This window comes from Oryctolagus cuniculus, chromosome 20 (assembly GCF_964237555.1).
Source record: "Oryctolagus cuniculus chromosome 20, mOryCun1.1, whole genome shotgun sequence".
Classification (NCBI taxonomy): domain Eukaryota; kingdom Metazoa; phylum Chordata; class Mammalia; order Lagomorpha; family Leporidae; genus Oryctolagus; species Oryctolagus cuniculus.
In genome coordinates, this window is record NC_091451.1 from 10,840,549 (window position 1) to 10,867,432 (window position 26,884).

Genomic DNA, 26,884 nt, shown 5'->3' on the forward strand with positions numbered 1-26,884 from the left:
AGTGCTTTCTCACTGTAGTTTGATTTGCTGTTATTTAATGTCAGGATCTTTTCATGTGATGCTTTGTCATTTGTACAAATACATATTTCTGGGAGAAGTGTATTTTTTGTGTTCATTGCCTGTTTTTGTTTGTTTTTGTTTTGGAAAGACAAATTGCCTATGCTCTGGTTCACTTTCCAAATGCCTACAACAGCCAGGGCTGGGCCAGGCTAAGTCAGGGGCTGAGAACTCAATCCAGGGGACCCAATCACCTGAGCCATTGTCTGCTGCTTCCCAGGGTGTGTATGAGCAGGGAGTTAGAATCAGGAGCAGAGCCAGGACTTGAACCCAGGCACTCCACCGGGGGATGTGGGCATTCTAAACAGTGTCTTAACTACTAGACCAAACACCAGCCTCAACTGCTTAGTTTCATTGGGTCATCTTAAAGGTTGAGTTGGAAGAGTTCTTTGTGTATTCTTGAATCATGTCCCTTATCAGATAGATGACTTACAGACATTGTTTCCTGTTGTATGGTTGTTTTACTTTCTTGATAGTATCCTTTAGCACATAATTTCCAAAATGTTTTGCCTATTTTTTTATTGTTCATGATTTTGGTGTCATATCTAAGAAAATTTTGTCTAACCCAAGGTCATCAAGATTTATGCCTATCTTTTCTTTTAAGATATTTATTGGCTGGCACTGTGGCATAGTAGGCTAAGCCTCCACCTGCAGCACCAGCATCCTATATGGGAGCCAGTTTGTGTCCCAGCTGCCCCTCTTCCAATCCAGCTCTCTGTTTATGGCCTGGGAAAGCAGTAGAAGATGGTCCAGGTGTTTGGGCCCCTGCACCCACGTGGGAGACATGGAAGAAGCTCCTGGCTCCTGGCTCCTGGATTCAGATCAGCTCAGCTCTGGCCATGGTGGCCATTTGGGGAGTGAACCAGCAAATGGAAGACCTCTCTCTCTGTCTCTCCCTGTCTAGACCACCTTAGGCTGAAGCCAGGAGCCCTGAATTCTACCCAAGTCTCTCCCATGCGTGGCAGGGACCCAAGTACTTGGGCCATCCTCTGCTGCTTTTCCCAAGTGCATTAGCAGGGAGCTGGATAGAAAGTAGAGCATCCAGAACTCAAACCAGCATTCTGGTATGGGATGCTGGCATTAAGAGCAGCCACTTCACCAGTTGTGCCACAATGCAGGCCCCTTTAGATGGGATTTTGACAGAGATTCTGTTGAATCTGTAGGTTTATTTGGAGAGTATTGCCATCTTAACAATATTAAATCTTTCTATCTATAAACAAAAAAGTCTTTCCATTTAATTAGGTCTCCTTTCATTTCTTTCAACAGTATTTTCTAGTTTTTAGGGCACAAATTTTGTACATCTTTTGTTAAATTTTTGTGGGTTTGTTTTTCTTTTTTCTTTGTTTTTACAAAGCTGCCTGTCACCAAGTCGGTTGATGAGAGCCCCTGGTTTTACCTGAGAACCTGTATTGTTGTTGTTGCTTTAAGATTTATTTGTCCATTTGAAAGGCAGAGTTACAGAGAGAGAGGTAGAGAGAAAGATCATCCATCATTGGTTCACTCCACAAAAGGCCAAAACGGCCGGAGCTAGGATGATCCGAAGCCAGGAACCAGGAGCAAGAGCAGGAACAGCAGCCAGGTGTTTCCTCTGGGTCTCCCACACGGGTGCAGGGGCCCAAGGACTTGTGCCATCTTTCTCTGCTTTCCCAGGCCATAGCAGAGAGCTGGGTCAGAAGTGGAGCAGCTGGGACACGAATTTGTGCCTATATGAGATGCTGGTGGTGCAGGTGGCAGCTTTACCAACTGTGACACAGTGTTGGCCTGTCTTTTGTTAAATTTAATCCTAAATATTTTTTCTTTGTTATACTATTGTAAATGGAATTGTTTGCTTAATGTCATTTTTGGAATATTCTCTGGTAGTGTATAAAAATATTAATTTTCTGCATTTTTTAAAGATTTACTTATATGTTTTTTTTAAAGATTTATTTATTTATTTGAAAGTCAGAGTTACACAGAAAGAGGAGAGGCAGAGAGAGAGAGAGGTCTTCCATCCACTGGTTAACTCCCCAATTGGCCGCAACAGCCAGATCTAAAGCCAGGATCCAAGAGCTTCTTCCAGGTCTCCCACATGGGTGCAGATCCCAAAGACTTGGGCCATCTTCTACTGCTTTCCCAGGACACAGCAGAGAGCTGGATTGGAAGTGGAGCAGCCAGGTCTCGAACTGGCACCCATATGGGATGCCGGCACTTCAGGCCAGGGCATTAACCCACTGCACCACAGCGCTGGCCTGCATATGTGTGTGTGTGTGTGTGTGTGTTTAAGATTTATTTATGCCGGCGCTGCAGCTCAATAGGCTAATCCTCTGCCTGCGGCGCCGGCACACGGGGTTCTAGTCCTGGTTGGGGCGCCGGATTCTGTCCCGGTTGCCCCTCTTCCAGGCCAGCTCTCTGCTGTGGCCCGGGAGTGCAGTGGAGGATGGCCCAAGTGCTTGGGCCCTGTACCCCATGGGAGACCAGGAGAAGCACCTGGCTCCTGGCTTCAGATCAGCGTGGTGCGCCAGCCGCAGCACGCTGGCCGCAGCTGCCTTTAGGGGGTAAACCAACGGAAAAAAGAAGACCTTTCTCTCTGTCTCTCTCTCTCTCACTGTCCACTGTGCCTGTCAAAAAAAAAAAAAAAAAAAAAGGCAGAGTTAGAGAGAGAGAGAGAAGGAGAGACAGAGAGATCTTCCTTCCACTGTTGCACTCGCCAAATGGCCACAATGACTGGGGCTGGGCTAGGCTTTAAAGCCAGGACCAGGAGCTTCTTCAGGGTCTTCCACATGTGTGCAGGGCCCCAAGCACTTGGGCCATTTTCTGCTGGCCTCTCCGGTGCACCCAGCAGGGTGCTGGATCAGAAGTGGAACAGCGGGGGGAGAGAGGTTACTGGCGCTATGGCGTAGCAGGTAAAGCTGCCGCCTGCAGTGCTGCCATCCCATATGGGTGCCAGTTTGAGTCCTGGATGCTTCATTTCCAATCCAGCTCTCTGCTGTGGCCTGGGAAAGCAGTAGAAGATGGCCGAAGTCCTTGGGCCCCTGCACCCATGTGGGAGACCTGGAAGAAGCTCCTGGCTCCTGGCTTCAGATGGGTGCAGCTCCAGCATTTGAGCCATCTGGGGAGTGAACCATCAGATGGAAGACCTCTCTCCTCTCTCTGTGTAACTCTGACTTTCAAATTAATTAATTAATAATAATAAAAAAAGCCGGCGCCGCGGCTCACTAGGCTAATCCTCCGCCTAGCGGCGCCAGCACACCTGGTTCTAGTCCCGGTTGGGGCGCCGGATTCTGTCCCGGTTGCCCCTCTTCCAGGCCAGCTCTCTGCTGTGGCCAGGGAGTGCAGTGGAGGATGGTCCAGGTGCTTGGGCCCTGCACCCCATGGGAGACCAGGAAAAGCACCTGGCTCCTGGCTCCTGCCATCGGATCAGCGCGGTGCGCCGGCCGCGGCGGCCATTGGAGGGTGAACCAACGGCAAAGGAAGACCTTTCTCTCTGTCTCTCTCTCTCACTGTCCACTCTGCCTGTCAAAAAAAAAAAATAATAATAATTAAAAAAAAAAAGAGGCGGAGCAGCCAGGACTTGAACCTGTACCCACATTGGATTCTGGTGCTGCAGACCTTGGCTTAAGCACCTGTGCCACAGCACTGTCCCCACACAATGTCCTTATATCCTGTAAACTGCCAAACTCGCTACCTTTACATTGTATATATTACATAGAATTTTCTATATGAAGATACTTCAGAAAGATCGTTGAAATGGAAATAAACGTTCAGTTGGAAGGACATTTAGCTGAGCGGCTTAGAAGGCGGTTAGGATGCCCATGACTCTTATCAAAGTGTTTGATTTCTGACTCTGGCTCCTGGCTTCCTGCTAAGAAAGATACTGGGAGGCCGCGAAGATAGTGCTATTGATTGGCTTCCTGCTGCCCACTTGGGAGACCTGGATTGAGTTCCTGGCTCCCAGCTCCAGCTTGGCCCAGCCCTGGCCACTGCTGTCATCTGGGGAGTGAACTGGCAGACCAGCTCTCTATGTATCTGACTTTTTCTGTCGCTCTGCCTCTTGAATGAATAAAAAACAATTAAAGAAAGAAAACTGGACCAAATGTTAGAATCTGGCATTTTTACAGTTTTTGCTGTTTGGATTTTTGTTTTGTTTTGTTTTTTGCTTTCTGTGACTTTTCTGTGCCTAATCTGAATGCTCGGTCTCCCCCATGGTGCATGGCTGCTCATGTGGCTTTAGTGTTTTTTTACTTTTCATCCCCCTGACGTGTGGATAGTTTAGAGGACAGATAATGATGGCTGTGCTTCACCTCCTGAGGAACACATTAAAAGTTCAGGAAATGTTCAGGCCTCCTCTCAATTTTTCTTCCCATGGGGCCATCCCAGTTCTGCCTTAAACGCACACACAGCCACCCAGAAGCCAGGGGTGTAGAAATATCTTGAGCTCTCTTGAGTCTTCCCTGTGAATGCTCAGAGTGTCCCAGACAACCAGCTCTGTATGGAGAGCGGGGTCTCTGGAGTCTTCTTGGATGAATTCCCAGGCTCCCAGTTACCAAAGGATGTCTGGAGAACACACGGCCCCTCCGCCCTCTCTCATTCCCAGGATATCCCCTGACGTCTCCAGCTAACCTTGGTCTGCTGCTCACCCACAGCAAGTCCATGATGACCTCAGTGCCACTTTCTGAAACTGTGCCACTTTCTGGTCTGCTCCTTCTGCTGACACCACCACTGAGTGTGGGTTTTTCATCCCGCAGTCCTAATCCGGTCCTTCCCATGGAGAGGGAAGGTGTGTGTTTTACAGGGAGCCCCACACTGGTGATGGTCCTGGGACAACACAGCTAAGGTCCGGTCAGGAGAAGCCCAGGCAAGCACACAGCAGAGCCCCGCAGCTCTTACTCACGTGAAGATAAGCAGTATTTCATGAATAGGTGCTTCCGAGCTTGTTTCTAGTTGGTTTCCAGAACTGTGAAATGATTGTTTTGGACAATTTTGTCCAATTTCATACTTGGGTTTGCTTTACTCCAGAGGTTGTACTGTATATGTATCTTTCAAGTAGTTTTTAGTCCCTCCCCCCCAAAGAAACCTTTTATTTAAGGAATACAAACTTCATGCATTTTGTAAGTACAACTTTAGGAACATAGTGATTTTTCCCACATCACGTAGTTTTTTTTTAAATTAAAACCTGAAACGTATTTTCAGATTTAGTTCAGTTGAAACCCTACTTCATTCCATTCAACTGCCATGTAGATGTCCACTGTGATTGAACCATGACTGTGTCAGTTGCCTCACTGAACATATTATAGACGTTAATGCAGTGAGCAGCCCCCTTTCTTATCTCCTTATGCACAAGAGTTTCTGCAAAGCAGATGACTTTCTGGAATGACATGGGTCCTATTACCTGTAAATCACATGTACTAGAAGCTGCCAAATTGCTCCACAAACCAGGCGATGTATGTGTTGCTGGTCTTGCAGCCTCACTTGATAACATCAAACATTGAATTTTTTTCCAGTTTGAACAATGTAAATACCTCACAGCGGTCCTCATTTAGAAGTAACAGGAACATAATTTCTTCCCCTTATTGTCGAAGTATTTCCTGTTGTATGAGTTACTCATTGTATTTTCCCATTTTCTGTTGAATTTTCCTTTTATTATTAATGTGGAGAGATTTTTTTTAACCTCTGATACCTTCTATTCTGGCTCTTCTTTTTACTTGGTTTATATTTACTTTTGTCAAACTTGGGGTTTTTTATTAATTTATTTGTTTATTTGAGAGGTAGAGTTACAAATAGGGAGAGACAGAAAAGTCTTCCCTCTGCTGGTTCACTCCCCAAATGGCCGCAGTGGGGAGCTGCGCCAATCTGAAGCCAGGAGCCAGGAGCTTCCTCCAGGTCTCCCATGCAGGTGCAGGGCCCAAGCACCTGGGCCATCCTCCACTGCCCTCCTGGGCCACAGCAGAGAGCTGGACTGGAAGAGGAGCAACCGGGACTAGAACCCGGCACACATATGGGATGCCGGCGCCGCAGGCGGAGGATCAACCAAGTGAGCCACGGCGCTGGCCCCTTTTTACACTTTCTTGATGGGACTAGCGTTTGGCCTACTGGCTGAGCTACCGGTTAAGGAATCCATGTCCCGTGTGGAAGTGCCTGTGCTCATCCCGGCTTCCTGCTAGCGCGCATCCTGGGAGGCAGCAGGTGATGGCTCCAGAGCCTGGTCCCCACCGCCCACGTGAGCGTCCTGGAGTCCTGGGCTCCTGCTTTGCCTGGTCCAGACCCAGTGATCGTAGGCATCTGAGGAGTAAATCAGCAGATGGGGACAATCTCTCTATCTCTTACATAAATAAATACAAATTTTTTTAAAAGTTTGTGATTTTTTTTCTCCTGAAGTTTCTGCATAATTTTTGTAACATTTATTCTTTGTAACCTTATAGATTTGGACTCTTATGATTGTGAATTTAAATATTGTGTTTTTCTACAAGATTTTACTGTTCTATAGGAATGCTATTTATTTTCATAAATTGAATTTGTATCCAGCAATATTTTTTTATTTATTTATTTGAAAGTCAGAGTTAGAGAGAGAGAGAAGGAGAGGTAGAGAGAGAGAGTGAGAGGTCTTCCAAGGAGCCAGGAGCTTCCTCTGGGTCTCCCACGCGGGTGCAGGGGTTCAAGGACTTGGGCCATCTTCCACTGCTTTCCTAGGCCATAGCAGAGAGCTGGATCAGAAGAGGAGCAGCCAGGACTCGAACCAGCACCCATATGGGGTGCTGGCACTGCAGGTGGCGACTTAACCCGCTATGCCACAGCACTGGCACCAGCAGTATTCTCAAACACTCTTTAGTTCTGCTGCCTTTTCTGTCCCGTCAGTTTTTTATGTAGACAGTAGCATCATCTGCACACTATCACAGCTGCAATACTTTCTTTACACTCCTATTTACTTTCTCTTTCTTTCTCTTGGGTGCTACCAGGTCCCTCCAGTTCAATGATGGGAATTGTCAGAGTAGACAACCTTTTGTCAATCCTGTGTTAAAGAGGATCATTCTAGAGTGTGAGCTACATTGTTGGGTCCTATTTGTGCCACAGATGGGTAGAAATCTTTTTAAAAGATTATAGCTTTTACATATTCCTACACAGAATTTTTAATAATTTATAGGTTTTGAATTTAATTGTATATACTTTCCACATATTAAATTGATCAGCTAGGCTCCTTTCCTTAAATCTGTGAGCATGCTAGGCTAATCCTCTGCCTGCGGCACCGGCACACCGGGTTCTAGTCCTGGTCGGGGTGCCAGATTCTGTCCCGGTTGCCCCTCTTCCAGGACAGCTCTCTGCTGTGGCCCGGGAGTGCAGTGGAGGATGGCCCAAGTGCTTGGGCCCTGCACCCCATGGGAGACCAGGAAAAGCACCTGGCTCCTGGCTTCAGATCAGCGCAGCGCGCCGGCCGTAGCAGCCATTGGGGTGGGGGGGTGAACCAACAGAAGGAAGACCTTTCTCTCTGTCTCTCTTTCACTGTCTATAACTCTACCTGTCCAAAAAAAAAAAAAAATCTGTAAGCATGATAAATTATATAAGTATATTTTTAAATTGCGTTTTTATAAAGCTGTTTAATTGACACATTGTTGGAGTGCTTTGCTGATAATATATTTTTTAGGTCTGTCCCTAAGTGAAATAGCTTCATTGTCTGATCCAGGCATGAATTTTAATCAAACCTTGTAAATAAGTTGTGAGAATTTTCTCCCTTTGAATAGAATAGCTTATATAAAGCAAGGAGTGTCAATCTGAAGGTCATTTAGAACATGCTTGTAAAGCCATTTGAGCGACTCATGGAGGGGGAGAGGGAGATCCGGAGATCGGGTGATAGATTTCAGCATTCCCCGACAGCAGTACATTTGCCACGACTGGTGAACCTGTGTTGACACGTCCTCATTACCGCAAGTCCACAGCTTACATTAGGGTTCACTGTTGGTACTGTACATTTTGTAGGTTTAGACACATGTATAATGATGTCTGTCAATCATTGTAGTATCTATAGAGTAGTTTCACTGCCAAAAATCCTCTGTGCTCCACCTGCTTATCCCTCCCTACACCCCAACTCTTAGCAGCCAGATATTTTAAAACATTTGTATTTATTTGAGAGGGAGAGAGAGAGAGAGAAAGAGAGAGAGAAAGGGAGTGAGGAGAGAGGGAGGGAGGGAGGGAGAAAGAAACAGAAAGAGAGAGAACTCTCGATGTGCTGATTCACTCTCCAAACGCCTGCAATGGCTGGGGCTGGGCCAAGGCTGAAGCCAGGAGCTGGAAATGCAATCCCGATCTCCCTTGTGAGTGGCAGGAACCCAATCACTTGAGCTATCATGGCTGCCTCCCAGGGTCTGCACTGGCAGGATGCTGGAGTCGGGGGCCGCAGCCAGCAATTGGAACCAGGTGCTCCAGTACGGGGAGATGGGCGTCTTCCTCAGCAGGCTACATGCTTGCTCCTGCAGCTCTTTGTAATGGCTTTGTATTTTTGCCTTTTCCAGAAAGTCTTATAGTTGGAATCATATAGTATACTGTCCTCATAGATGGTCTTCTTTGCTTAGTGGTATTCGTTCAAGTCTCCTCCATGCCTTTCATGGCTTGAGCGCGTGTCTGTGTAGCACTGAATGATCTCCCATTGTCAGGTTGTACCAGATCACTTACCCATTCACCTACTGAAGAATATCTTGGCTGCTTCCAAGTTTTGATAATTATGAATAAATCTGCTGTCAGTGTCTCTGTGCAGGTTTTTTTGTGCACATACGTTTGTCATTCCTTTGTGTAAGTACCAAGAAGCACAATTGCGGACCATATGGTAAAAATATGTTTCTTTGTAAAGAACTGTCCTCCAAAGTGGCTGTACTTTCCACCAGCAATGAACCAGAGTTCCTGCTGCCGCACACCCCCAACCAGCCCTTGGTGTTGTCAGTATTCTGCATTTTGGCCGTTCTAATGTGTGTATCGTTGTTTTAAATTGCATTTCCCTGACAACATAGAAGTGATGCATCTTTTTGTATGCTCATTGGCCATCCATATGTCTTCTTAGATAAAGTGTCTGTTATGATCTTTGGCCCACTTTTTGGTTGAGTTGTCTGTTTTCTCATTGCTAGTTTTTGTTGGATATTAAGAGTTCTTTGTAGGGGCTGGCATTGTGGCATAGTGGGTTAACTGCCTACAGTGCCATTATTCCATATGGGTGCCTGTTCAACTCCTGGCTGCTCCACTTCTAATCCAGCTCCCCACTAATGCACCCAGGGAAGCATCAGAAGATGGTCCACATCCTTGGGCCCCTGCACCCACGTGGGAGACCCAAAGGAAACTCCTGGCTCCTGGCTTTGGCCTGGCCCAGCCCCAGCCGTTGTGCCCATTTAGAGAGTGAATCTATTGAATGGAAGATTTCTCTCTCTCTAACTCTGCCTTCAAATCAATAAAATTTTCTAAAAAGAGTTATTTGTATATTTTAGAGAATAGTGTTTATTTTATATATATATATATCTTCTGCAAATATTTTCTTCCAGTCTGTGGTTTAATTTTTCATTCTCTTGCAGAGCAGAAATTTAATTTTAATGAAGTCCAGCTTATCAGTTATTTCTTTCATGGGTCATGCCATTTGTCTTGTTTTGAAAAAGTCATTACTAAACCCAAGATCATCTAGATTTTCTCCTGTGTCATTTTCTTAGGAGCTTTATAGTTTTGCATTTTACATTTAGACCTGTGATGCATTTTGAGTTAATTTTTGTGAAGAGTGTAAAGTCTGTATCTGGATCTTTTTTTTTTAAATTAACCTGAGGGTGTCCCGCTGTCCCAGGACCATCTATTGAGAACACTGCATTTTCTCCATTCTGTTACCTTTGCTCCTCTGTCACAGATCAGTTGACTTATTTAGATGGTGAAATACTCTGTTTCACTCGTCTGTCTGTTCCTTTGACCACCACACGGGCTTGAGGACTGTAACTTCATAGTAAGTCTTGAACTCAGGTGATACCAGTCTTCCACCTTTGTTCCTCTTCATTATTGTGTTGGTTCTCTTGGATCTTACTCCTTTCCGTATAAACTTGAGTTTGTTGACATTAACAAAATAACCTGTAGGATCTTGGCTGTGACTGCATTGAGTCTGTAGACCAAGATGAGAGAAATTCACATCCTGACAATATTGAGTCTTCCTGTCCATGAACACAAGATACTACTCCGTTTATTTAGTTCTTTGATTTCTTTCATTAGAGTTTTGTAGTTTCCCTCATAGATCTTGAAGACACTTTGTTAGATTTATACCTAAGAATAAATATTTATACCTTAAGTATAAAATATTTTATCTTTTGTTGCTAATGTAAATGGTATTGGCCGGCGCCGCGGCTCACTAGGCTAATCCTCCGCCTAGCGGCGCCGGCACACCGGGTTCTAGTCCCGGTCGGGGCGCCGGATTCTGTCCCGGTTGCCCCTCTTCCAGGCCAGCTCTCTGCTGTGGCCAGGGAGTGCAGTGGAGGATGGCCCAGGTGCTTGGGCCCTGCACCCCATGGGAGACCAGGAAAAGCACCTGGCTCCTGGCTCCTGCCATCGGATCAGCGCGGTGCGCCGGCCGCAGCGTGCCGGCCGCGGCAGCCATTGGAGGGTGAACCAACGGCAAAAGGAAGACCTTTCTCTCTGTCTCTCTCTCTCACTGTCCACTCTGCCTATCAAAAAAAAAAAAAAAAAAGAAATAAATAATGTAAATGGTATTATATTTTTTATTTCAAATTCCAAAACTTCTTCATGGCTGGTATGTAGGGAAAAGATTACTCTTATTAACCTTGTATCCTGCTACCTTGCTTTAATTGTTTATTATTTCCAGGTTTCTCAGGTTTTTTTGGATTTTCTACATAGATAGTCATGTCATCTGCCAACAGAGATAGTTTGATTTTGTCTACATTTTATTTCCTTTTCTTGTCCTATGTAGAATTAGCTAAGACTTCCATTGCAGTATGGAAAAGCAATGGTGAGAGAGTATGTCCTTGCCTTTCTCCTGATCATAATGGTAAAGCTTCCAATTTCTCAACAATATGTGTGCCGTTAGCTGTAGGTTTTTTGTAGATATTCCTTATCGAGTTGAGGACATTTTCTTTATCCCTAGGTTACTGAGGGTTTTTTAAAAAAAATTATAAATGGATGTTGGATTTAGTCAAATACTTTTTCTGCACTTATTGATATGAACATGATTTTTTCTGTTGCCTGCTAATGTCATGGATGGTTATGTTAATTAATGTTCAAATGTTAAATGAGCCTCATACTTGATAGCATTCAGTGTCCATTCATAACAAAAACTCTTAGGAACAGAAAGATCCTCCCTTAATCTGCCATCATAGAAAATTCATAGCTAATACCACAGTTAGTGGTAAGATTTTGAGCACATTTCTCTCTTAATTCAGCAGTAAGACAAAGAGTATTCCATCATGGCCTCTGTTTAACATTATACTAAAGTCACTTATAAAACTTGGGAAGGGTAAAGCCATGCTTACTCATAGAAGAATTGAGAGGTCTTCAAAAAGTTCGTGGAAATGCAGATTATGAAAACTGTGCATGAATTTCAAATAGTGTGTATACCAAAGGAAACCTACTTCTTTGAAAAAAGATTTATCTATTTATATATTTACTTGAAAAGCAGAGTGAGAGGGAGGGAAAGAGAAAGATCTTCCATCCGCTGGTTCACTCCACAAATGGCTGGGGCTAGGCCAGACAGAACCTCGGAGCCCAGAACTCCATACTGGTCTCCCACATGGTGGCAGAGGCTCAAATACTTGGGCCATCACCTACTACTTTCGCAGGCACATTAGCAGGGGCTGGCTCTAAAGTGGAGTCTCTGGGACTCGAACTGGCACCCATATTGGAGTAATTCCATTTTCAACAAACTTTTTTTTTTTTTAAAGATTTGTTTATTTATTTGAAAGAGTTACACAAAGAGAAAAGGAAAGGCAGAGAGGTCTTGCATCCACTGGTTCACTCCCCAGTTGGCCACAATGGCCAGAGCTTCACCGATCCGAAACCAAGAGCCAGGAGCTTCTTCCGGGTCTCCCACACAGGTGCAGGGGCCCAAGGACTTGGGCCATCTTCCACTGCTTTCCTAGGCCATGGCAGAGAGTTGGATTGGAATTGGAGCAGCCGAGACTCGAACTGGCGCCCATATGGGATGCTGGCACTGCAGGCAGCAGTTTTACCTGCTACACCACAGTGCAGGCCCCCTCAACAAACTTTGTGAAGTCCCCTCATATGAACAGACAGACAATGAGTATGGGTTCTATAAATGGTTGAAGTAAGAATGAATGAATGAGGGTAGACACCATCTGCTTCATAGGGATCTTCTAGTAACCAAATGTACAGCACATGAGAAGGCACTTGGCAAATATCAGGTGCCAATCCATTGTTTCAATCCTCAATTCATGCATTATCTTAGTACAGTGGGTTATCTACCAAATTGGTTGTCTCTTTAAGTTTCCTTATTCCATATGGCATAAAGCAGAGTTCTTAGTGTTCTTTGATCATAATGTAGTATATTTTTAGTTCTGTGCCTTTTCTTCCAATTGCTGTAATTCTCAGAGCATTAAAAAAAATCAAGAAGTTCCCTAAGAATGCTTGATATAATTTGACAGTCACTGCATTCTTTGATGAAAACTCAGTACATCTTTGAACATTTTTCTCTGCTCTTTTTCTTTAAAGAAGGGTGGGGTGGCTGGCACCACGGCTCAATAGGCTAATCCTCCTCCTGCGGCACCGGCACACCGGGTTCTAGTTCTGGTCAGGGCGCCAGATTCTGTCCCGGTTGCTCCTCTTCCAGGCCAGCTCTCTGCTGTGGCCCGGGAGTGCAGTGGAGGATGGCCCAAGTGCTTGGGCCCTGCACCCGCATGGGAGACCAGGAGGAAGCTCCTGGCTCCCAGCTTCAGATCAGCGCGGTGCAGCAGCCATTGGAGGGTGAACCAATGGTAAAGGAAGACCTTTCTCTTCTCTCTTTTTCCCTCACTGTCCACTCTGCCTGTCAAAAATTAAAAAAAAAAAAAGAAGAAGGGGGGGTAGAGAGAGAGATCTATCCACTGATTCTCTCCCCAAATGGCCACAATGGCCAGATCTGACCAGTCTGAAACCAGAAGCTAGGAGCCTCTTCCAGGTCTCCCATATGGGTGCAGGGACCCAAGCACCTGGGCCATCTTCTGTTGCTTTCCCAGCTGCATTAGCAGGGAGCTGGATTAGAAGTGGAGCATCCAGGTCTTGAACCTGCACTCATGTGGCAGCTTTAACCCCTCTGCCACAGCTCCAGCCCCTCTCTGCTCTACCTCAACTGCCTTCTCCTGCTCTTTAGTTAGGTGTCTGCTCCAGTTTTACTTTATGAGTTAGGTTTCTGTTCACCCTCTTATGCAGTAGCAAACTTCCACCCCAATCTCAATTTCTGTCATATTTTACATGTTTTATTTTTCCATACACTTGTCTACAAATATCACATATTGGCCCTTTTTATTATCATCCATCCACTACCCACACACACAGTCACACATAGAATTTTTAAAGTCAGAAACTTTGCTCTGTGCCTGCAACCATGTCCAACACTCAGTAGGAGCTTAGTAAAAACGTGTTGAGTAAATGTAACGAGGTTTGTACCATCGATTGTCATCAGTAGAATCCAGCCTTGCTCAGCATTCCTCGTGATCAGGGATGAGAGTACACTGCCGGCCTCTTTTGCTTTTCTTAGATCAGACTCCCTAATGCATGATTTCATCCTGCAAACTAAGGAACTCATTTCCTCTCCTGGCAGGCACCTAAACCAAGTTCTAAGCTGGCTGCGTACAAAGCCCGTCTGTTCTCTGCTGGTTTAAAGATAGTGGCAGTTCCTGCCTGCTTCTCACAAGCTTTATTTTGCTTGCTATTTGAGTTCGCACTAAAGGCAAATCTGCATATCTTTTCTCCCCGTTTTATCTTGTTCATCTTGGCAGGAACTTTTCATTAATAGTGTTCTGGCACTTGTGCAAAGAAAGCTCCATGTCCCACGTTTGTGGGAAGTAAATTATTTCAGAGAGGCAAGCATCCAAAGCTGTGCCTTAGCAGGATATTCTAAGAGAGGTGCAGAGATGATAAATGATTGGCTGATGACCAAGTCACTTGCTCTTGCGGTCCAGACGGGTCTTACCCCTGCACCCTGTGACTCGCTGCTCTCTGATCTTCATCCTCTGCTGCTGTTTTTTCCTTCCTTACGTTGATTTGCTTTTTTCTTGCCAAAATCAGTTCCTATGTCACTCGTGTGAACGCTGTCATAAGTTGTCTTCCTCAACCTGCAACGCTTTTTTTCCCATGTGCCATCAAGGTTTTCTCCAGGACTGAAAATGATGTGTTCAGCTAGGCCAGCATTGCAAGGTCAACTTTACTGTCAGGGAAAATGCATGGCCCAAAAGAAGTCGGCCGTAGGCCGTTGTCCACCTGGGGGAAGGCAGTGTCCCTGTGTGTGCTGTCCCCTGGTAGGGATGTGTCGCTCTCCACTTTCCACCCAGAACCACGAGTTGTGCTCTGCAGACAGTCCAGGGCGCCATACACACTGCTTGTCAGTTTCCCTGTCACTCCTCTACTCCGTCACTAAAGGTACCTGCTGGCACCTTCTGAATTTAGGGAGGATGGCTGGGGCTATCACTGGGCTGGCAGTGCCTCCCAGTGGCCAACACTACAAGGATTTCCTACTGGAGGGCGGCCCCGCCCTCTCCTCCCTTGACTCCTGCGGCCATGGCCTGCAGTGAGAATGGTGCTGATCCAGGTGGGTCTTCATCATGTGCCTTTCTTTTCAGGATTTTGCTGACCGAATGAATTAAAAAAAAAAAAAGACCATGACATTGAAAAATATTGGAAGGGAAGGAGAGTAGGAAATACAGAGAAAAATGTCCCCAGTGACCGTAAAGGGAGGTCCATCTAGAGTTCTTTGTGACGAGTCCTGCCAGCGCTGTTTTTAGGAGAGGGCAGCTGCCAGAGGCGCCAGGTCACCCCCACCCCACTGTGACCACTCGGGAACCATGCCCGTACGTTGGGAAGATGGGCAGCGAGCCGGCTGGTTTCTCGGACACAGCACGCGTGAGTCCCGGGATCATCTTTTAGAGTCTACTCGCTTCTTAGAAGTGAAAATGCCTGGTCAGCTTGAGGTTGCTGACCTTGGACCCTGCTGGTGCCCCCTGTGCAAATGTTGTTTTGGGGTCTGAGAGCACTTCGGGGGGGGGGGGTGTAAAGGCCCCATTCTCCATGCCAGAGAGAAGTCTGGTGCAATGAGTGAGGCCAGGCCACTACACATGGAAGTGCAAAGTGTGGTTTTGGTGCCCAGAAACTCTTCACTCTCTGCACCTGTGGTCTCAGGGCACTTGTCCTCACATCTGTGTCTGGGCTCCCCCAGGACCCAACACCCACATTCCAGTCTTTTCTCTTTGCGACTTCTACTTTTCCTCCTCAAACCATACCTATACTATACTGTCCATTCTGTCAAGGTCTTGGTGCATACTCTGATAAAATACAAGGTTTCTGAAAAAAAAAAAAAATGGAATTATTTTCACATGAAAATTCTTGAAACTCATGCATAGTTTTTTTTTTCTTTTCATAATACACGTTTCCCAAGTATGTGTTTTAAGAACCCCTTGGAGGCATGGGTTTCAAAATATTTTGCACCACAATGAATTTTATCTTTTTTTTAAGATTTATTTTATTTATTTGAAAGAGCTACAAGAGAGAGGCAGAGACAGAGAGAGAGGTCTTCATTCACTGGTTCACTCCCCAGATGGCCACAATGGCTGGAGTTGTGCAGATCCAAAGCCAGGAGCCTGGAGTTTCCTCCAGGTCTCCCATGCGGGTGCAGGGGCCCAAGGACTTGCGCCATCTTCTACTGCTTTCCCAGGCCATAGCAGAGAGCTGGGTCGGAAGAGGAGCAGCTGGGACTAGAATCGGTGCCCATATGGGATGCCGGCGCTTCAGGCCAGGGCTTTAACCTGCTGCGCCACAACCGGCCCCTGAATTTTATCTATTAATTCCATTTTCCATGAACCTTTGGGAGTACTGTGGTATTTCATGCTCAGAACTGAATGTCAGGTCTTTTCCTTTGCATTTTAACTGGGAACTCGGTCAAATACTTGGATAACTGGGCTTGGAAACCAACCTAGTCTCCCAAATTATGCTTAATCTCAACGATGGCACTATCCAGACAGATGCCACCTCCTGTTTCCCTAAATTCTATTCAAACGTCCCCACAACTGACCGCCTGTCACTAAAATGACCAATGACCCCAGGTACCAAGGCTTTGATCTGCAGCCTGCAGGTAGCACATTCCAAAACAGGGAGGAATCTAGCAATTCCTTGGAAGATTCCAGACAAATTTCTTTGTGTCCAGAATTTTAAGAATTAAAGGAGAGGTGAGGGGCCAGCGCCGTGGCGCAGCAGGGTAATCCGCCACCTGCAGTGCTGGCATCCCATATGGGCACCGGTTCTAATCCCGGCCGCTCCTCTTCCAATCCAGCTCTCTGCTGTGGCCTGGGATAGCAGTAGAAGATGGCCCAAGTCCTTGGGCCCCTGCACCCGGAGGAAGCTCCTGGCTCCTGGCTTCAGATTGGGGCAGCTCCACCGTTGTGGCCATCTGGGGAGTGAACCAATGGATGGAGACCTTTCTCTCTGTCTCCCTCTCTCACTGTAACTCTACCTCTCAAATAAATAAATAAAATCTTGAAAAAGAGAAAAAAGAAAAAGAAAAGGTAAGTGAAAAGTGGACGCCCAGGGGACCGTACCTGTTGTCCAACAGGTTTCTTGGGTTTCTAAGAAATTTCTAGAAGACCCAGCCTGCCGACCTAGAACTGCCAGAAAGCCAAGCGCCCTGGCGTCCCAACCCTGACCGCTGGTGCCCTCTGCCTCGCACCTCCCGCACCCAGCCCAGCCCGCGTGTGCGCCTTCCCCGGGCGGAACCGCCTGGGCCCTCCCCGGCGCAGCGGCCGCGTGCGGCGTGGAGCGGCTCCCGCACCCCCGAGCGCGCAGGCGGCCCCGGGGCCGCGCTGATTCGCTGCCGCGCAGACTGCGGCGCCCGCCCCTCGCCGCGCGCGGCTGCTGCAGCCTCAGCCTCAGCCTCAGTCTGTCCGCAGCCGCGCGCGCGCCGCGAGCCCCGCGCTGCAGCCCCGGCACCACGCCTGAGCGCACGGCCGGCGCCCCCACCCCACGCCCCCGCGAGACCAGCGGCCAGCCGCCCGCAAGCCCGCACGATGCAGGCCACTGCCGATTCCACCAAGATGGACTGTGTGTGGAGCAACTGGAAAAGTCAGGGTATTCTCTTTATTTCGGTAGTGCATGCCTGCGGCGCACGGGAACCCGGCGGCCGGACTGTCCATTGTGCACCATTTCACCTGTGGGACCTGTGCATGCTTCCCACCCCGGAGCTCTCTGTTGGGGGAGCAAACCTGCGTTTTCAGAAAATCAAAAATGGATGGTGTTTGGGTTTTCTTCCCCCCCTTTTGTTCGAGCCCCCACCCCCACCCCTTTGTTTTCTGGTTGTAACGTTGGTGTTTTCGATTGCCCCCTTGGGGACCCGTGGTCATTCGGCGGGCGCTTGTTTAATCTTTAATCTCCGGAGTTAAAGCGTTTGCTTATTGTTCCCTGCGCCCCAGCGCATTTGTTTCTGTGGGAAGGTCGAAGCCTGCTGGCAGAGCCACTCAGCTGGAGGGCTAGAGCATCCTTTTAGCGGGACACACCCATCTCAAGGTTCGTGTGTGTGGGCACACAAAGGAGACTGGAAATGCAGACCCAGACGCCCAAAACCCTGGAGATATGATGGCGTAGCCACCTCCTGGGGTGGATCACTTGGAAAGGTTTCGGTGGTTGTTTTTTTTTTTTTTTTTTTTTTTTAATGTGTCATTGGAGCAACCTGTATCTTATTATTTATTACTAGTGGGTATCTGGGGAATAAGTGGAGGGAAATATCAAAACCGAGCCGGCGGCCCTCCGGGCGTCGCGGGTTCCCTTTGCAACAGTCCCTGCCAGCGCTGGGTGTGGCCACCTCCAGCCGCGCCTGGGTTGCCTTTCAGCCATTTTTATGCAGCCTCCGACTTCACACATCCGCGTCTCCTTTGTTCCGTTTCAGTTCTCTCCACCTAGTCCGCTTCCAGAGGAGGGGGCGAAGGAGAGAATCCGCAGGGAGGAGGTGTGTGTAGGCGACGCGGGTTTGTGCAGGGGGTCGCGCCTTTTAATATGTAGCACATCTGGCTCTGTGACTTCACCTGCATCACACACCCCCCCCCAGGGGGGGAGGGAGGGAGCCAAGAACACTCAGGAGCCCCAGCCCCAGCCGATTTTTGTTGTCCTTGTTGTTGGCCAAAGCCGGGCAGCTTCTCCTTGTGATTTTATATCACAGAACGAATTGGATACTTTTTCATCTTTAATGCCCCCGAAGGGCTGGCCTTTGGTGTGTTTTTTAAAGAAAAAGTGAACCCAATTCTCAGAATACAGAGCACGCTTGCATGGCCCGTTGTTTGTCGGATTGGGCGGCAGTGAAATAAAAACACGGGAGTCCGCTCCAGATTATGTGAGTCTGTTGGAAATACAGTCATCAGAAGTAGGTAGATGGATCAGAAACCGAGATGCCCGGGCATCATGAAGGCTCGGCCGCTGACGCCAACTCCGGGGAACTGCATCTGTTTAAGAAGAAGGCGGCCGTGAGCCTTCTTGGTAGCATTTCATTCTCGTGCAGTGTTGAGACCTACCTGTCATTTCCTGGACATACCCAACAGCGGCTATTAGATGGACATCGAGGCTGGGCCATGAGTAGGATTTCTTCTGTCTTAACAGAAGTAGATAGCAAAGATGGCAGGTTTTCCTTTTGATTTGTGTCAGCTATAGGATGTCAATTCATCCCGATCCTGTATTTTGCCTTTCTCTCTGCGGGTTAAACAAGAAAAGAAACCGGACGTTCATAATCGGATCCTGACACAGAATGCCGTAGTTTGTCCACTGAAGGCAGTCATTTTCATTTCCAGTGCACTGGGTCCTTGTGGAGATGAGTTCCGGCCCTTGAGGACCGTGTAGACTAGACAACCTCCGATGGCCTGCAGCTCCATGGGTTTTCTTTTGTCAGATGGGACAAAGCTGTTGTCTTGAAAATTGACTGGTAACTAGGAGGGATGGGTTTACAGGCAGCAGAGAGATGGAAAGCAGTGAATGATTCATTTTCGGCTCCCCATGATGCAAACTCTTCATCTAAACTACACCTACAATAATATATGTTTATTTAGCATTTTTTCAATGTATCTTCTTCACTTCATTATCAAAAACACTTGTTCTTAATCCCGGCTGCACGTTAAAATCACCAGGGGAGTCTTTTTTTTTTTTAAGATTTATTTTTATTTATTTGAAAGATACAGTTACAGAGAGAGGTCTTCCATCTGCTGGTTCACTCCCCAGATGACTGCAACGGCCAGAGCTGAGCTAATCTGAAGCCAGGAGCCAGGGGCTTCTTCCAGGTCTCCCATGTGGGTGCAGGGGCCCAAGCACTTGGGCCATCTTCTACTGCTTTCCCAGCCATAGCAGAGAGCTGGATTGGAAATGGAGCAGCTGGGACTTGAACTAGCGCCCACACGGGTTGCTGGCACTGCAGGCCAGGGCTTTAACCCGCTGTGCCACAGCGCCGGCCCCAGGGGAGTCTTAGGAAACAAAGAAAAAAGATGCCCGGGCCCCACCCCTAGGGATTCTAAGTCAGTTGAGCCAAGGATCAGTATTTCTTCAGGTGAGTGACATATGCTGCCAGGTGTGATAGTTCTCTCTGAGCCCCACCCTGAGCCCCACCAGGGTCCTTCTCAAATGCTGAATCGGGTATGAGCAGTGAGCAGTTGTGAGCGCAGTGGGAAGAAGTCAGTGCAGCCTGGTTGGCGGTGTCCTCTGGGGCATGAGGAGGGGACGCTTTGCTTGGAAGGGAAGTAGGTAACGCCACTTCCGGTTCCCTCCACATTGTTAAGTAGTCCATGGAGAAAGGTCAGCCTATCGGACATTCTGTGAAGCCTCCATTGAAAGCCGCGGTGTACATGCGAAAGGAACCATGCGTATATACATCATCTTTCCATAGTTCCCATTTTCATGAGCTTCGCAAAGACCTTTCATGTGCATGAATTTCAAACATTTTTGCGCCAAAATAAACTTGCCTTGGAATTCCATTCTACATGAACTTTTTGAAGTACTTGTGTGTGTGTGTGTGTGTGTGTGTGCATACACAAGAGTGTACATTGTATTAACACATGAGTGCAGCTCTAGGGAAGAACCTTTAAAGAAAGAAAAACTGAAACCTATATTATACTACATTGTACAGATCATATTTCCAACTTAAAAAATATGAATTGCCACCATGAAATGCTGTTAAATAATAAGCCAAGGTATATTCTACTTGGAAAATAAGAGCAAAACAAAACCGAATGAAACACCTGTGTGTCTAGCCACCTTGCAGATCAGTATGCTCCTGCTATGTATGGGGTGCTTTCGCTGAGTGTTTCACTTGCACTGTTGCATTTAATCCTCAGAAACCCTAGGACACATACATCCTCTTATCCCCATTTCACAGGGGTGACCGAGGCTTTTGTCGGGGTCCCGAGGTTGGACGCAAGCCTGGGCTGTCAGGATCCAGGGCCCTTCACTTCCCACTGCTCTGCCATCCTCTCTGAGGTCCATGACTGTTTCCTCAATGTCTTCTCTAAGGACACGAATCATCTGTGGCCTGGCGTTCGTGTGGGCTTACTACCCCTTCACGTTTTCAAGTTTCTGTTTGGCCACACTTCCTCCCATGTGAGATTTCCATTTCACTTTTTGGCCTCATGAGGTTTTGCAGTAAGTGGTAAACTGAGCAGTAGAAGGCGAGGATGACTCCTGGTTTCCATCCAAATTCGAGAATTCTCCATCTCGCCTCCCTCTTTTGAGATGTTTCCATGCAGGGTCTCTTTAAGACAGACTGAAAGCTGGCTTCTGGACAGCGATCTTGAGGACCTTGGGCCACTGCTGTCATCCTTGTCACTGTCACCATCCATCCACTGTCCCAGAGTCCCCACAAGTACCAGCTCTGTGCCAGTCGCCAGCCTCTGCTCTTGTGACGGATGTCTGAGTGAAGTCGCCATGAGATTGTCATGTGTCTCTCATTTTTGCAGAGGCAGAAGTGAGGGTTTTCAGGCTAAGAGGACCAAGGATTGGCCCCGGGATGTCATTGGGCCCTAAACTCAGGGCGGTGTGACCATGAAGGGGAAGCCTGTACTTTTTAACTGAGAGGCAGCTTCATTAGTTTGTTATTTTACCAAAAAAATTGCAATCTGTGCATGCAGGAGGCCTTCAAAAGGTTTATGGGAAACTCACATGAAAGCTATGCATGGATCCCACTTTTTTGGGGACAAAAATAAACATCTTTGAATTCTATTTTCCGTGGACTTTCCAAAGCCCCCTCACGTATGTGGTGCCCCTGGGGCTGAGGTTGGCTTCCGTGCTCGTCTTCCGCTGCATGGCAGCATTCTGTGGTCACAGCTTCCCCAGCTTGCAAATCACTGGCGTAGGGTGCAGCTTTCCAGAGAGCATTCCCTAGAAGTGTTTTCCATTTTTACAAGACAAAGTCTATGGCAAGTTCTGCGTTGGCCTGCAGGACTCTGTGGAAACACTTTGGGGTCATCTGTTCTGAAAGGTGCGGTTGGAAACATTCATTAAGGAGCCCCCGGGATATAGGAGATCTGCTTTAGCCACAGTAATCGAAAGAAAATGTATCTTTGAAAACAGCATTTGGTGAAGACAACTTTACCAAATATACAAAGGCAGACCAGTGCTGCCTTCTATCAAATCAATATTTTATTTTGATTCACAATGTTGGGTTAGTGCACAAATAGGACAACACAAATCTTTGATGTACACATTCCCTCTCTGCGTGTTCTAATGGGATCTGATGGGGAAACTGGCTAAGCTGGGGTGCTGGGTTTTGTTTCCTTAGTGAAAGAAAATTCTGCAGATAATAAACCGAATGCCGGTGGTCAGGTACACCATTGAAAGGCAAGGTTCCGCTTTTTCGCAGGGTGTTGTCATTTTCAGGAGAATCTTTAGAAGGGAATTTTTCCAAGTTCGAAGTGAGAAAATTGTTTTTCTGTTTTTCTCAAGATGACACGTGCATATTAACGTTATGAAAATTTCCCTTTGGCAAAGAGAGGTTCAAGTGAAAACCACAAATCACCCAGAGTCAACGGGTGTTAGTATTCACTCAATGTCATTTAGAGTGAGAACATCTATAAACGGTTAAACAAAATGGAGCTGAGAGACTAGGAAGGCACCAAAAGTGTTGTTTTTTTTTTTTTTAAAGATGTATGTATTTATTTGAAAGACAGTTACAGAGAGAAGGAGAGAGACAGAGAGAGGGAGAGGGCACTTCCATCCACTGGTTCACTCCCCAGATGACCAAAATGGCTAAGGCTGGGTCAGGCCAAAGCCTCCTAGGAGCCTGGAACTCCATCTGTGCCACCCACGTGGGTGGAAGGAGCCCAAGCACTTGGGCCATCATCTGCTGCCTTCCCAGATGCATTAGCAGGGAGCTGGATCAGAAGTGGAGCAGCTGGGGCTGGCACTTAGGCTCACTTGGTTAATCCTCCACCTGCGGTGCCAGCATCCCATATCGGCATCGGGTTCTAATCCCAGTTGCTCCTCTTCTAGTCCAGCTCTCTGCTGTGGCCAGGGAGTGCAGTGGAGGATGGCCCAGGTTCTTGGGCCCCTGCACCCGCACGGGAGACCAGGAGGAAGCACCTGGCTCCTGGCTTCGGATCGGCGCAGTACCAGCCATAGCGGCCATTTGTGGAATGAACCAACAGAAGGAAGACCTTTCTCTCTGTCTCTCTCTCTGTCAAATTAATAAAAAAAAAAAAAAGTGGAGCAGCTACAACTTGAAGCAGCACCATAGGAGGTGGCCGCATTGCAGGCAATGGCCAACCACTGTGCCACAACTGACCCCCCAAAAGCAGTTTGGTTTTGTTATAATTAATTGATTTTTTTAGAAAGCTTTTATTTAATGATTATACATTTCATAGGTACAGCTTTTAGATTATAGCAGTTCTTCCCCCCATACCCACCCTCCCACCCCCACTCCTGTCCCACCTCCTACTCCCTCTCCCATCCCATTCTTCATTAAGATTCATTTTGACTTATCTTTATACACAGAAGACAAACTCTATACTAAGTAAAGATTTCAACAGATTGCACCCACACAGACACACAAAGTATAGAGCACTGTTTGAAGACTAGATTTACCGTTAATTCTCATAGTACAACACATTAAGGACAGAGGTCCTCCATGGGGAGCAAGTGCACAGTGACCCCTGTTGTTGATTTAACAATTAACACTCTTATTTATGATGTCAGGGATCACCGAGGCTCTTGTCATGAGCTGCCAAGGCTATGGAAGCCTCTTGAGTCCACAAACTGTCAGTATTTAGACAGGGCCATAAGCAAAGTGGGAGTTCTCTCCTCCCTTCAAAGGAAAGTACATCCTTCCCAAAGCAGTTTTTATAAAGTTGTGTAGACCTCAAAAAGTGTTTAAAATAATTGAATGGAATGGAAGGAACTGGCATAAGACAGAATTGTGGAACTTCAGGTAATGTTTCTTTACAGTCTAAGCTGTTTCTTCCTAAAACGGAGAAGAAGATTGGAATCATTTTTAAATTGTGTTTCCATTTTAAACTGTGCAGGTGGACTCCTGGGAGTGTCCAGCTTTTTTTTTTTTTTAACTAGATCCACCATGATGGGAAAAGGTCGACAAAAATGCTGATTTAAACTTACAGCTTCGCATGTATTAATTTTCTCATATGTTCATAAATTAATACTTTTTTAAATAAAAATAATAATAAAGCTGGTATCCTATGACTAGGGCATTATGGTTACTATACATTCATAGGGAACCTGGGTGAAATCTTCCACCTCACGCAGCAGGCCCTTTCTTCTTCATTCTAAAAAGCCCTCTCCCTCTGCCCCCTTCCCCCCTCCCCCCCTTCCTCTGCCCTCATCCACCCCCACACCTGCCTGTCCTTATATTTCAAAGGATTTTCTGTACTCAATTCTTTTTCATCTTTAGGGCAGGTAATACATTCTGGGACAGACTCTGTGAGGTAATTGGCACATGTTAATCAGCTTAGAATAGAATTAAAGTGTAAAACCCACTGAATCCAGCGAAACAAAATCCAGTTCTTGTATGAGTTAGGCCTTAAGTGGATGGCTCTCAGAATATCACTTTTCTTTTTGAAAATGATTAAATATATGTCAGGATCAAATTTGCCATCCTTTCAACCTAATCTCCTAGATTGGGTGCATATGTGGCCCCTGTATTATGTACATTTTGCCACCTTCCCAGTTCTTGCTACTCAAACAAAATGTGGCTTACTCTTGATTAAGTCCTAGTTGGAAAGCAAAGATTTTTTACATTATTCATTGTTTAAAAACTGTTTTCTGCCTAGGTAGCAGTTAAAATAATAACTGCTTTAAACCTTGATAATTAAAATTACATTCCGAACTTACAGCATATGATTCAAATAGATGAGGAAATTGTTAGAAGTTTTAGAACTTAGACTATAGAGTTCTACTAGGGTACTTCAAAAAGCTCATGGAAAGGGAGAATTAGAAGAAGCTTATTTTGTTTTTGTTTTAAATTTTATTTATTTATTTGAGAGGCAGAATTACAGACAGAGAGAGGGAGACAGAGAGAGAGGTCGTCCATCCACTGGTTCACTCCCCAAATAGGGACAACAGCTGGAGCTGGGCCAATCCAAAGCCGGGATCCAGGAGCTTCTACGGGATCTCCCATGTAGGTGCAGGGTCCCGAGGACTTGGGCCATCCTCTGATGCTTTCCCAGGCCATAGCAGAGAGCTGGATCAGAAGTGGAGCAGCCAAGACTCAAACTGGCGCCCATAGGGGATGCCGGCACCACAGGTGGAGGCTTAACCTACTATGTCACAGCGCCAGCCCCAAGAGAAGCTTAATTTGGTGCAAAAACATTTTGAAATCCATGCATAGTTTTTTCATAACACACATTTCCATGAACATTTTGAAGACCACTCGTAAATTCCCAAAATATGTTAAGAGCTGCATCTTTAAGTTAGATCTGAGCAAAGTAGTCTTACTCCTTCATAAAATAAAATCCTTAATCCTTATTTCCTGTGTTGTCAAAGGGAGGGGAATAATTCCAGCAGTACTTAGAAGGAGCTTGCCATAAATAGTGCTAATTCTGAACAAATGAAAAGTACAACCATAACCGTTTTAAGCTTTAGAATGCTTCAAGTGTGGTCATATTTTAGTCTTCATCTTTCAGAAGCATTTCAGCAAACTTGAGATGGGCAAGCTTCAAATCTGTTCGTAATGGGTGCCAGGAGGGGCACCAAAGTACAATAAAGATCATGCCTTCTGCCTTCTTTAGTTCAAGAAATGGTTTTGTCATTATGGTCATCATCAAAATTTTAAAATATATTAATGTTTAATTTAACTTATTTTTTATTTATTTGAAAGGCAGAGTTACAAACAGAGAGACAGGGAGAGATCTTCCATCTGTTGGTTCACTCCCCAAATGACTGCAATGGCCAGGACTTGGCCAGGCTTCAGCCAGGAGCCTGGAACTCCATCCAGGTCTCCCACACGGGTAAGAGGGAGGGGCCCAAGCGGTTGGGCTATCTTCTGCTGCTCTCCCGAGGGCATTATTAGGAAGCTGAATTGGAAGTGGAGCTGCCAAGACTGGAAGCTGTGCTCAGATGGGATGCCAGCCTCACAGGCAGTGGCTTAACCCTCTGTGCCACCACACTGGCCCTTGTATACACTTGAAGGGGGAAAAAAAATACAAAAGCCATCTACCTTTATGATTCTTTGGTATGCTGCTACAGTGATGGATTTTATGATGGATTTTAGCACAGAGTTTTGTTTTTGTTTTTGTTTTTTTACTAATTGGGATTAACAGAGAAAAGACGAGATTTACAGTTTTGAATTTTGATGGGGTTCATAAAGAAAAAGTACTTGGAGACATTCAGTAGCTCAGAATCCTTTTCGACAAGGTAAGTGTCTGGCACAGCTGTCAAGGTGCTGCTTGGGAGATCTGCGTCCCATATCAGAACTCCTGAGTTTGAATCAGAGCTCCACTCCTGAGTCCAGCTTCCTGCTGATGGGAGGGAGGCAGCAGAGGGTGGCTCGAGTGACTGGGTCCCTGCCATCCTGTTGGGAGGAGACCCAGACCGAGTTCCAGGCTCTTAGCTTTGGCCAGGCCTGCCTTGCCCCCACCTCCTGCCTCCTATCCATGTCTGTCTTCCTTGGGTCTCACCCTCCCCTGGGGAAACCCCTCCAAGTCAGCCCCTGGGTTTGCTGGAGGCTTGTAAGGAGAGCCAGGCCAGCCCGTCTTAAGCGTGTGGGCCCTGCCATTTCACTTCCTGGGCAGGGCCACCCTCACTGTAGCAAAGGCCTGAGTATCCTTGTGCTCACTTCCCAACAGGGCAAGAATGGGAATGTCCTCTAGACAGAAATCCCAAATCCCATGCCCTTCCAACTCGGGAAAATGGTGAGCCCGCCACGAGCATCCAGACACTTTTGCCTTCTGAAGCTGTGAAGAAGTAGTGCGTCGGCGTTTGTCTCCTGTGGAAGAAAAGCACGGGGCTTTGCTGCTGGCTGTGGCTTTGGCCATCAGATTCTTCCTTTCCCTTAGTTCCGCCACAGCTCACGTAAGAAACAGATTGAACACTTACTATCGGTGAGAAACACAAGACTTTAGATGCCTTCTCTTTCAAGTCACCCACAGTATTACTTCAGCATCTAGAAACAGTGTTGGCATTTACTCTCGACAGTCAGTGTGGCTGTGTAAGAGGTCTTCCA

General features: G+C 46.6%; 1 protein-coding gene across 2 annotated transcripts in view; it reads left to right on the forward strand.

Moving 5' to 3' along the window:
• The window catches only part of RTN1 (reticulon 1), a 264,833-nt gene that overhangs the window by 211,246 nt on the left and 26,703 nt on the right, over nucleotides 1-26,884 (forward strand). Inside the window, exon 1 of one of the 2 annotated variants that reach the window (XM_017349483.3) lies at nucleotides 17,121-17,319. The exons of the other annotated variant lie outside the window; for it this stretch is intronic. Coding sequence (XP_017204972.1) covers nucleotides 17,259-17,319 — 61 coding nt within the window. The 5' untranslated portion in view covers nucleotides 17,121-17,258. Of the gene's footprint in view, nucleotides 1-17,120; nucleotides 17,320-26,884 lie in introns of those variants that run through there. 2 annotated transcript variants of the gene reach the window in all.